The following is a 12,385-nucleotide window of genomic DNA, read 5'->3' on the forward strand; positions in this document are numbered from 1 at the left end:
TTCATGTAAGAAGGTTCAAAATACCTTTGCAGAAGTGGGAGCACAATCCTAGCAAGGAAACGTCTATGTAGTTTATGGTGGTGGAAATCATGTGCAAGGTTTTTTTGGGAAGTTTCCATCAATATAAAAGTTAGAAAAACCTTGTTGAGTGAAATCTCATTGGAGATATAGAGACACATTAAAGTAAAGTAGGTTATATTCCCCAGTTCATGCAAACTCAAGTCTTGGGTATTTACTTGTGAATATGTTGCAGGTAAGGATAAATCTCTTGGGAAACGAGAGCTAGTTTTCTAGATAAATTGCAATGTGTGGGGAAAATCAGTCTCAAGTGGAAGAATGTTTGAGTGTGTGGTTTGGATCAAGATTGAAATTATTTAAATTGGTTTTATGGTTATATCCATGTCTTTGTTCACATATGACATCAAAATCGAGCAGTGGAAGTTACATTCTCTACAACGTTAGATTTAAACAATGTGTCTACAACATGGATGATTGTAAACTAAGTACTACATAGGAAAATGAAGCTTAGTTATGGGGTATCCACAACTTGGTTAGTAAATGTATTAAATATTAAGATCCCAACTCCTAGAAGCTATTACAAGAAGTGATGATCAATCATTGGGAATTCATGCCCAACTCGATCATTGAAAAAGATTTGGTCAAATCATGATCAAATCGTTGAAAATTGGGGTTTAAGCTAAATTCGTATATGACAGCATATAAATTTTATATAGTGAGAATGTATTTAGACCTGGAAGGAGCCTTGGGATATCAACTAGAATGAGATGCTCAAAAAAAATATATTCTTGTAGTTTGTGGTTGAAATAACTTAACGAAAGTTGGAGGAAGTGCAAATGTGATGGAAAGATTGATTCCTGCAACACAATGGTGTTCAATAATTATTTTTTTATTTTTTGTAATGGTTATGCACATTTGGTTACAAAGAGATATACCAAGTAGAAAGAAAGGACTAATTCAAGGAAAAAGTTTACGGATTGACTTAGAGGTGGTTAATCCTGTTTAATGTATTTGTTTGATAAAATTACAATTTAGATTTTGGAGCATGATGTTTATGAATATCAATATATTCTTGTTGCAAATGAGTTTTGAGCATATTTGAATGAGGAAATTAGGATTAGCACGAAGAGAAGGATTTGAGGATCATAGAAATGTGTTTTCCATTCATAATTATAGGAAATTTAATTTCCTCTAACCATAAATTGAGGAAATATTTTGTGGAGCAGGGATTGTTGGTAGCATTAGCAGCTTACTGACATCCTGATTGCATTAAAGAAGAAAGTGAAAAGAGAGATTAAAGTAGAAGGAAAATGGATATTTTGGGAAAGTATAATTACTCGAAGACTTCACGTAATTATGAGAAATTAAGGAATTAAAATTAGATTTACATTCTAATAGAAAAATGTAGAGTAACAAGGAAAAACTAGCATGAATTTTTTAAATGTAGCCCAAACAGTGGAATATCAATCCCAAAATGATAATTGGAGAACTTGGTCTATTTTCAAGGGCATAAAACTCAAATTTATATATGTACACAATGTAGTAGAACTTTTGAATATGTTTACATAAGATGGAAGAAAAATTTGCAAAACACCTTCACTAGTATATACAAGAATACACGCCATAACATCAACGTGAAACAAAAAAGGAAAATTAAATGTGCATGAGGAAAAAAAATGATAGTATGTATCACTAAATAGAATCATACTATGAGTCCTTTACAACAACATCCATATCCCCAATGTGATTCAAACCCTAAAACATCAACAAATATGACCTCAATGTTCATAAATTTATCACTTGGGTGCATGTTGACCAAATAAATGATATCGACATTCATTAAGAATGGCTTGAATCTATAGATAAAATAGGGCATATATACACAATTTCAATATTGTATGTCAATGACGTATCAATTCCCATTGACCAACCTTAGAGCATAATTAACAATACCTTCATTAAAATTCTTTTTGCATTTGTACTGGAACTTATCAACGAAATCCTGGAAACAAAAAACACAAGAAAATTATTTTATTCCTTGGGTAAATATCTCAGTATAAAATTGAATATCACACCATGGTAGAAAAATTATCAATTCTAAAACATTTCTAGGGAGAAAATAGTTCCAAGATTGTCATGAGATTCAACCTATTTAACATATAGAAAAATAAAAATAAATCTACATATAGTCATTTTTGTGTTCATTTGACTCAAAAGTTTTTTGTTGATTGCGCAGTTGTTCATCTCAATTTCTCTCAAAAGTATCATAATCACCCTTGTAACTTATTAGATTTTTCCCATGTCAATCCAAAATATATGTAAGCACATGCACCACATAAGAAGCTAAAGAAATTAGTTATAACAAAGAGAAATAAATGGAACATTTGATGTGTGAAAAGGATATGAAAACTTCTGATGTGTGCAAGGATCCATTTACCCAATAGATCACAAAATAAATATATATACCTTCAACTTTTGAAGGCTTAAATGTTGAATGCATTAAATACCATGTTTAAGGATTCTCTAGCATGTGACACGCTAGTAAATGTTTGTGGCCATTTCAAAAGATATGAATCCATCCATACAACTCCATGAAGATCAAGGTGACAAAATAAACATGTCATTCATATGAAAGAGAATATTGAGTTATTGTTGGTTATTCAAATAGGATTCCCAATGGCAAGTAGTAATAGCTCATTAATGGGTTCATTAGTGAAATCAAGTCATTTATAGGGCACATGCAAGAGAAATCATTACATACCATCCTCTAAAAGGGCCTTTGTTGTTTTTAGTTGCATATTTAAAGTGAAACTAAATCTGTGAAAAATTCAACATCAGTAGGCAATAGATGTGACTAGGACTTTGAAAAATTAATATGGAATCCCCTTGCAACAGAAAAAGCCCACATATTAAAATAATGTGATAAAATTACATCACAAACATATCAAATAAAAAAAACACAAAACACAAGTAATCATTACCACAAACGATTAGGCACAACACTAACAGGAAAAAACATATATGAACCAGCCACCACATAATTCAGTTAGCATGCCAAGAGTATAATTTATCTATGTTGATTAGTCCACAATTTCTCCATATACAAGAATATATCAATAACATTCCAGTAACTCTTGGTATCATAGCTAACAATGGCTTTCAAGTATCTCTTGCTCTTCATTTTCCTTGGCCCCTATCAGAATTTTACAAAACCATGTTCTAATTTTGATAGCTCATTTTAAATGGGAATTAAGGTTTCTCTCCAACTTGTAATTAAGAACGGACATGAAATGCATGGTCAACTTTCTAAAGAAATACAAATCTAAAAAATAGCAAATTTTGGTGACCTTCTAATTCCCTTATGTAATAAAATGGGGCACTTTCACTATGTTCAGGGAACTTATCTTCAACATCATATAAGAAATATTTAACATCCAATTAAATCTCCACCCACATATTGCTTCCTATAGAAGCTATTCATCAAATACTTTCTTCAACATTATTTCATCTGTATCTTTCACATTATTTAAAGCATGACATTGACGGTATGTCATGTATAACTAGAATTGACCTTTTAATAGTGTATTCAATCATACCCATGAGGGTTCACCCAAGTATTTGTGTTGAAACATGTGGACATAAATAACATTATTTGCATGGAAATCAGATAAATATTGCAAATAAAAAATAAATTTTCATGTACATTACTTTGTACGTTGACATGCAAGTTACACACATGTTTCAAGAGGCTTATACTAAGTTTCCCCCCACCCATACTATGTAGAGATCATCATGATGTTTTAATCAAGTTAACATGGAACACATGAATAATATGGGAGATTATCAAGGGTTAATTTTAGTATCCTTTGAAAAGAAAATGTCCATTTTACAACGCAGGAAGGAAGACTCTCGACATTGAGATTTTTAATATCCTTACAGATCATTCTTTTACAGTTAATTTCCTTGACGTGAATGCATTAAGGTTTGTTGTATATTCTAAGCAATAATTCTATGCATTCACTATTTATATCAATTCTAACTCATGAATATAACAAAATCATTTATTTGTGTTGAATGGAATATTCTCAAGTATGGAATGCACCTTTGAAGTGTCATTTTACCATAGAATTGTGAATTTGAACTTGTTTCTAAACTGTCTAAGACATATAGCCCAATTTTATATAAATTGAAAACAAATTAGCCTCTTATGTATGACCATATATAGCAGTTCATATAGACATGAGATCATTTCTTCATCATCTTCTTCAACCTATGAGGCCCAATTCTTAAAAAATCCTATAGGAAAGATTCTCCTACCAACATCATTGTAAGAAATACAAATATAGATCATACTTATTACCAATAGTATGTTTATGCTTATATCATTGTATGGCTCTCAAAATGGTATGCAAAGTCGAAGTTCACATCCTTCATTGCTCTAGGTGAAAGAGACACACAAGGTCGTATTCACGAAGATGAGCTAGTTTTGAAGTAGGCCAGTTGAAGGTTATAGTTTTGAATGTTATATGTTGTTTGATATATGTCCGACCAAAGAAGGAATTACAAAGCGTGGAAGTTTTAGAGATTAAAAATGTTTAATTTTGATAGTTAAACATTGTTTCATCTGTACCCAAGCAAAGAAGGAACTATAGAAAGGGGAAGTACAAAATATTAGAGAATGTATGCAGTTCATTCCTAACAACCAACTTTTCAAAATATGCAAGACAATTTTTGCAAATTATTTCCAAGTGGTTATGGAAAAACAAAGACAGAGGTCATGCAAAAGCAATTGAAATATGTTTGGTTTCAATTCCCAAAATTCCAACGAAACCTTGGTTAACTCGTCAGCTCCTCTATCCCCAATTCTCAAAATGGTGTGCATGACCAAAATGAAATCTCAAAAAGGAATGAGGCCTATTTAATTTCATGCAAATATAACACCACAAAGAAATATAAGAGAAAGAATGCATGTCAAGGTCTCTAATTTGAGACTTTGCCTATGACATGAAAAATAGAGGTGAATATTCACAAAAAATACCCAACTTAATGAGATCTAGATATGTCTAATTAATGTGCAATGTATGTTGATCACGATATAAAACAACCATTTCAGGCTTCTAAAATAGACCAAAAACATAAATATCGGTGCCCACAAAGGGAAATTTCTATCAATGTCATCTGCTAGGGTTTTAGCAAAGAAACAAAATTGAGAAGATTCAAGCAAGATGTAGAATTAAGAAATGAAACCCAAATTATATTTCAGGTTACATACCTCAATATGTAACGAATAGTCATAATTTGAGTTCTGGCCATACTGTGAAAATATTAACCCTTTTTGTGGTTGTTAAAAATCATGGAGACGTTGGATAGAGCAAGGGCTACGGAGACCCTTCATTTTGCAATAAAATATCCTATGAACCTAGCTCCATTTTGCAACAACATCTCCCATGAACTGGCTCGGATTGGGAAGACTGAACCTAGATCATATTAGGAATGCCACACACAGATTAGGAAGACCAAACAATGACTGAGAAATGGCATTCATTTGACCTAATCTCCTTTCTACTCGATGACTGAGGAATCTTCTCCATATTTGATTTTGTAGGCCGCCTTATGTGTGTCTAACAAAAGGCTAGAATTGAATGCATTTGCTTGATCTGAATGTTGGGAAAACTTGTTAATAGTATGCAAACTCCCTCATTAGTATAAAAAATAAATGAATTTAGGATCGTCTCAAATTAACCAAAATGTGAGGAAATGTGTGTCAAGTGTTGAGTGTCTTTTATGAGAAATTTACAAGGTTAATTAGATTTTTAAAACACATATACAACAAGTAAATTGCGAAAAGTAAAACACAACAACTCATAGCACAAAGTTGATAAAGGAGTTCACCCCTCCTGGGTTACATCTCCTTCGACCTGCTTCAATGGCTAGGCCCTCTTTGGATTAATGGTCAATTCTCTGATCACATGCACCTACAGTGCTCCAATGGATTTTCAACCTGCTCCATTGGATTTAGAAGACCCAAAAACCCAAAAAATGACTTTCCAAGCTCTGCAATTGGACTTCAGTTGATCTAAGCTTGATCTCCTCTCTTGCTGGCCCTAGGCTTCCTTAAACTTCAACGTAGAAAAAACATGTAAGTAAGTGTCTTTTTACCTCTGCAACCTGTTCCATTCTGTTCAGAGCATCCAAATCATCTAGGAATGACTCTTTTTGAGCCAAAATTGGTCTAATTTAGCCAAAGTTATGGCCTCTTCAGTTTTCCTTAGGAGAACTCCACCAAATCTAGAGAAACTCTAGTTAACCCCGCCAAAAATGGAGGAATTGTCAAATTTATCAGACCTGCCAAACCTATGCCAAGTTAAACTTGCCATTAATTAAGGATAAGTATGGGTTAATTAATGTTAATCTCACTTAATCCGTGCGGTTAGTAATTAGCACCAGCCTCTGGTTATGGGTTTGTGGAGAGCGTTGGTCCTCTCTTTCCTCAACCGCCACTTTTCAACACTTCAAATAGAATTCGCGCCCCTCATGTGTTAAGTAACATGTTGTGGTATAGTGGTAACGTATTTCACTTGTATGGGTGAGGTCACGAATTCAATTCCCCGACCTACCAAAACAATTTACCTGACCTTTGAGAGGGCATGTAGTGGCCTCTAGGCTTGCCACGTGTCACCTTCTCATTAGTCCACCTAAATGCCTTTGACCAATCCGATGCTGACACTTGTCACGACCCAATTGAGCCACTTGTGGAAACATTTCACAAATATTCCAATGAATATTCCCTAGAATATTTTTGTTGACTGCGCTGAATAGATGCCTAGTTAGTGTCTCAATTAACCCTGTACCCAAAATTTGCATGTTTGACAAAACATACAACAGGCTCTAACTTTCTCATATGAACTCTGTTTTGAGTGAAACTAGTTGCGTTGGGATCATATCTCTGATATGGACACGTTCGTTCAAGTTTTGAGTGATTCAGAGTACTTTTATTTTTGAGCAAATTTTGGCCCCTAATCCAGATTTCGATCACTCCTTCCCACTGACAGGCTTTTGGACCCACAAAAACTGGTTATCTGATGAAGGATGAATAATCTTTTCCTTCCCAGGTTCTATCAATTGATTCTACTTGGAAAAATATCCATTGCAACCACTTGGGTTCACTGACATGCCTTGCCTTGCAAATGGCTTGGTACTTCAACCAATGCTCTCTTTTTGCTGCTGACCCAATTCAACACTTGTTGGATGCTTATTGATTAAACATCCTGTTGTACCAAAGCAATCCCTTGGTGCTTAAAAAGCTGACTGATGGCCTTCCCACTGAGAATCATGTTCCTCTTTTGCAACTTATGCATTCGATGCAAGCTTCTCCTTACAAACCACTTTTCTAAGTTAAGCCTATTTGAGTGAACTACAACAATGAGTTCCAATATCAGTGATAACAAAGAAATAAATGACCATTCTTTTACCGCCACGGTTCCAACCACATCTGGAAGAAGGCATTCGCCATCTCTTTCGCTTCTTGGCATCAGCGCATCAAATGGTCTACAATTGCCGCAATTTTTTTGGCATTTTTGTCAACTTTCGCTTCTTGATTCCACCATCCTCCAATATTAACATGTTTCTCATGTCATGATTTAACAAATATTTAAAATAAAATAAATGAAAAATAAACATTTTTACTTCACACTTTTTACCAGGTTTATTTCACTATATTAAAAAATATTAAAAAAAAAAATGAGAAATAGAAAAGGAGGGATCAACCCAATGGTTCCTATTTTTTTTTTTAATATGTCATTTCATAATTAAACCGAAATTTTTCTATGGTGAGGGTTTATCTCATGACACTATTCCTAGATTCGTCCGCCACCTAAGCATATCCAATTAAAATTGTTTTATTATTTTTAGATTCTCCCTCCACTAGATAAACACATGATGAGTGGTTCAACTGATTAGTCATATGATCAAGTCTCACTGCTTCCCCTTTTCTTTTCACCAATAGGTCTAATTGTTAGTGTCAACTAATCAAGTCTCACTGCTTCCCCGTTTCTTTTCACCAATAGGTCAAATTGCTAGTGTCTGTCTTTTTACAGAGAACCGCGTTAAAAACCAGTGTGCAGTATATATACCATTTTCCACACGAAGAAGGAAGTATTTACGTTAAATAATTATTTCAAAATATTATTAATATATTATGGGAAAGAGAAATACTTACATCAAATCATTATTTAAGGAGAATATATATATATATATATATATATATTTATTTATTTATTGGTAATATATATTTTGAAATTATGAATGAAAATATAAAAACTACATTATATAAAATTATTATTAGTAAAACGTTTTCAGGAAAGAAATAAAATTATTAATATAAACAAAGACCCGCGTTTAGCAGTGGATGAGGATGAAGAGTTTAAAAAGCGCGTCTATTCTGAAAACAACGCTCATCCTCAGACCTTACTGTGCGCCTTCTTGTGTAGCTCTCCATACCTGCACCCACGCTTTCAATAACCACGCGTTTCGATTGACGAATTATTAATTATGGCTCTGCCATTCCTTCACACTCAACATATCCCATCAACGTCCGCTGCACTGTGCTCGGCTTCTTCCTCTGGTTTGACCGCCCAGAACATTCTGGTGGCAGTGGGCTCTTCACTTCTGCGCTTTCTACGCGTTATTCTTTGCTTCATAGCGAAGGTTCTTATCCAACACCCGCTATATATAACAACGTCTATGTTCCTTCCCCATCTCATCTCATCTCATCTCATAGGCAAGCGTTTAAGTTTAAACCATTGCGACTGTGTAGAAACCATTGTGTGCATTTTCGTCGATTGTGATCGAATTCAGTTCTGTTTCTACGCGTTATTCTTTGCCTGTGTTCCTTCCCCTCTTATCTCATTTGCGAAGCGTTAAACTAATGCAGCTGTGTAGAAACCATTCTGTGCATTTTCTTGGACTGTGATCAAATTCAGTTGTGTCTCTAATCATTCGAAAAGATGGGTCACAAGAATCATGAGCACCACCATCATAAGGAAATGGAAACCAAGAACGCCCCCTCCAGGATTCCTTACTCTGGCACAACGAGTACGTATAAGCTGAATGAATCAGAATACGAGAGGGCAAGGAAAGACGAGAAGCATCATAAGCGTATGGGACATTTGGTGGAAATGGGAGCAGCGGCTGCCGGAGCGTTTGCAATGGTACTGCATATATCCTTTATTCATTAATTCTAAATTTTCATATCCAAATGTCCAGTAAAGTATATTTAGGTCGTCCACAATGTTAATTTGACATGTGTGCAGCATGAGAAGCACCAAGTAAAGAAGGATCCGGAACACGCAGAGAGACATAAGATGCAAGAAAAGATTGCGGCCACAGTTGCAGTTGGAGCAGGGGGATATGCCGTCCATGAACATCACAAGAGGGAGGAGTCGAAGAAGCAAGCAAAAGAAGCTCATGGAAAAAAACATCACCACCATCTATTTTAGCACATCATGTATTCGCTTAAAATAATAAATCTGTTCATGTCAGTCACATAATTTGTTCATTTGTTGGATGGTTCGTCCGCTAATCCAAATAAACATTGTATGGCGAATATTATATTGTTATGAAAGTAGAATGTCTGGAGCTTGTGATTTACCGCCATTAATATTATTTGCACTGTTATGTATGGAAACCACCTCGTTCGTTTTTCTCGCTTTGGTCCTTCCTTTCCGGTCAACAATTTCGCGGTGTATTAATACACCGCGCATAAATATTTTCTTGGTAATCTATTTTCGCAAGTTACAACGGGCAAAACAAAGTTCAACTTTCAAAGTTTCAAACCAAAAAATTGCGTAGCAGCACATTTTTGTATTACTATTTTGAAAGAAGGTTTCACCTCTCAAAAATAGGTACGTTATTTTTCTATAATTTCCAAAATACGAATATTATAATAAAATCTATTTATATATCAAAACGTAGTGTTTTAATGCATATCATCATTTTAATATCAACCCGTCATTTAATATGATCGGGCAATACATTTAAAATGGCCATTATATTTATAATGACATCTCTATTACGAACCGACCTATGCCACATCATGCTAACATCTCTCCACTCTAATATGATAGAGAAGTTTGACTATGCATCACATATTTATGTTATTGTACATTTAATTCATATCGGGATGGATTTCTCAATCAAAAGAGAATAGTGTGAACAATATGGCATTATGATTTAATGGAAAAAAAATTTAAATTGATTATTTTTGTTATTTTTATATAGTAATTATATTACTAATTTAATAAAATGTATATCTTATTGGTTAGGTTTGATAAAGTTTACAGATTTTGTTGGATTAAAATATAATTTAAAATTTATCTTAATTGGTTTAATAAATTAGATCTATTTATGTTTATGATGGTATTTAAGTTGTTAATAGTAAATATAGCTAAATTGTAAAATAAGAATATTTATTTAGATGAAGAATTGACCTAAATAGTGTATCAGTTTTCTCGTTAGATATGGATAACTCAAGATATGAGGACCGGTAGACCACACATATAGGACTATTGTTGACCTCTCAGCGAGGGGGCCACTAGCATGACCTCTCAACGAGGGGGCCACTAGCATGAGGCAATAACTTAACAGGGTATTCCCTTGCACCCACATGGGATGAAAGAAATGAGGCTACAAAAGAATTAACTAACAACTCAAATTTTACTTTTAGGGGTGCTATCTCTATATAGGGGTCATTCTACCCACTCGCCTACCCTGCACCTCTACCCAACAAACCACTTTACTTATTCCCAATTTTCCTTCCCTAATTTTGACATATACCTCCTCAATACTCCCACTACATGTGCTATATTTAAAGTAATACATACCATTACACATCAAACTTGGAATTGCATTTGCATATAGAATAAGTGACATATATTCTTCTCTTCCCTTATTTTAAGACAAGTATCCACTACACTTACTACAATAGGCATTTTACTAGTTTACATTCTTATTAAACCAAAGTAATATTGCCTCTCCATACTTCTTCAAAATTTCTTCGTGTCCTAATTTCTTTTAATTTACATGTCGAAGACAGAAATTACAGCACCGAGTTCACCAAGTTCCGTCATGTCAAATTTAAAAGACAATTAAAACCAGTGAAGAACTCTCGCACCGTCGCTTCGAAATCCATGCACTTATGCTTAATTCTACACAACTAGTGCTTTATAGCATCGAAAACCTCCTTTATAATTAGCGTGATTCCAACTAATCTGGTCCTGGTCTCCTTTGAATTTTTTGGCAAATGAAAAAATCCCGAGACTATATAGACATACCCAATTTAAAATGAGACCGGGGATATCGCCACGTGGGATGTTGCTCGAATCAAGGCCCAATTGGCCCAAATCATCCCACAGACTAACAAACATAGGTCTCTCCTTCTTCTAAAAGCAGCACACTTGTTTTTACAAGAAATTTGCTACTTCTAAATATTATAATTACAAATCGAGGGGAAATTTCAGGATTCTTTTTATGTTCTAAAGAAAATGAATTTCAGAGGAGTGATTATCATAATTCCATATACATTTGAATCTGGTGCTCACACATTCTAGTCTTTAGATGATTTTACGCACATTCTTTGTGAACTCCGCAGGGTAAAGGATTTTCATGTACCATCTTCCCATGGAATTCTAGGCAGATATCTTCAAAGAGTGCGAGTCCTCAATTTTACACACGTCAAGAACATCTTCGTTGTTTCGGCTCTCGCGATTTTCCTTTAAATTTGACACTTTTACACATGTCAATAACATCTTTGTTGTTTCGGTTGTCACAATTTTCCTTTAAATTTGACACTTTTGATAAATCAAAGCCATTGATCATGACATTAGATTCGTTATGTGGGCTTTGGTTCATATTGTTGTCGCCATCCCCTCTAATGTTAGTTGGTGCAACCACATTTTTCCTTACCGACCCCAAACCAGCACGATATCTACAGTGTTTTATCAACCCATATCTACAGTGTTTTATCAACCCGGTAATCATGTTAAGAAATGTTTCTCTAAAATCCTCGAGAGACAAATATCAACACCTTCCTGCTTTTCTCACTATTTCAGCCATTTTCGTGATAGGTTCAGAGGAGTGCATTTCTGGTAAATACAACAAACAAAAAACAGGAGATTTCAAAACAGAAGACAAAGCACAAGACAACAACGGAGAAAAGACTTATATTACACAGTGGCCTTGGCTTGGCTTTCATTGCTCAGGCAGAGGAGAGATTACAAATTTCATTTTAGATTTTAGAATTAATATCACGAAAATAACCCTCAAAATTATAAAAATAATTGCGATAAATTTTTTTAAGTTAGTATCAATG

The 12,385-nt window shown here is 34.3% G+C and overlaps 1 protein-coding gene across 1 annotated transcript; it reads left to right on the forward strand.

Moving 5' to 3' along the window:
- The first annotated feature begins 8,796 nt into the window (after positions 1 to 8,796).
- On the forward strand, positions 8,797 to 9,666 carry LOC149201912 (abscisic stress-ripening protein 3-like). Its single transcript, XM_089399857.1, has 2 exons — positions 8,797 to 9,227; positions 9,330 to 9,666. Exons 1-2 carry the CDS (start codon positions 9,024 to 9,026, stop codon positions 9,513 to 9,515), a joined length of 390 nt encoding a protein of 129 aa, XP_089255983.1. The 5' UTR covers positions 8,797 to 9,023; the 3' UTR covers positions 9,516 to 9,666.
- The last annotated feature ends 2,719 nt before the right edge of the window (positions 9,667 to 12,385 follow it).

Source organism: Pinus tabuliformis, chromosome 2_1, assembly GCF_031772625.1.
Source record: "Pinus tabuliformis cultivar Carrire ecotype Pingquan chromosome 2_1, CPIR1, whole genome shotgun sequence".
Classification (NCBI taxonomy): domain Eukaryota; kingdom Viridiplantae; phylum Streptophyta; class Pinopsida; order Pinales; family Pinaceae; genus Pinus; species Pinus tabuliformis.

Excerpts from the sequence above, each read along its gene's own strand:
- LOC149201912 (XM_089399857.1), top strand. The coding sequence starts at position 9,024 with ATGGGTCACAAGAATCATGAGCACCACCATCATAAGGAAATGGAAACC. Across the intron at positions 9,228-9,329 it reads CTGCCGGAGCGTTTGCAATG|CATGAGAAGCACCAAGTAAA; the intron begins GTACTGCATATA and ends ACATGTGTGCAG.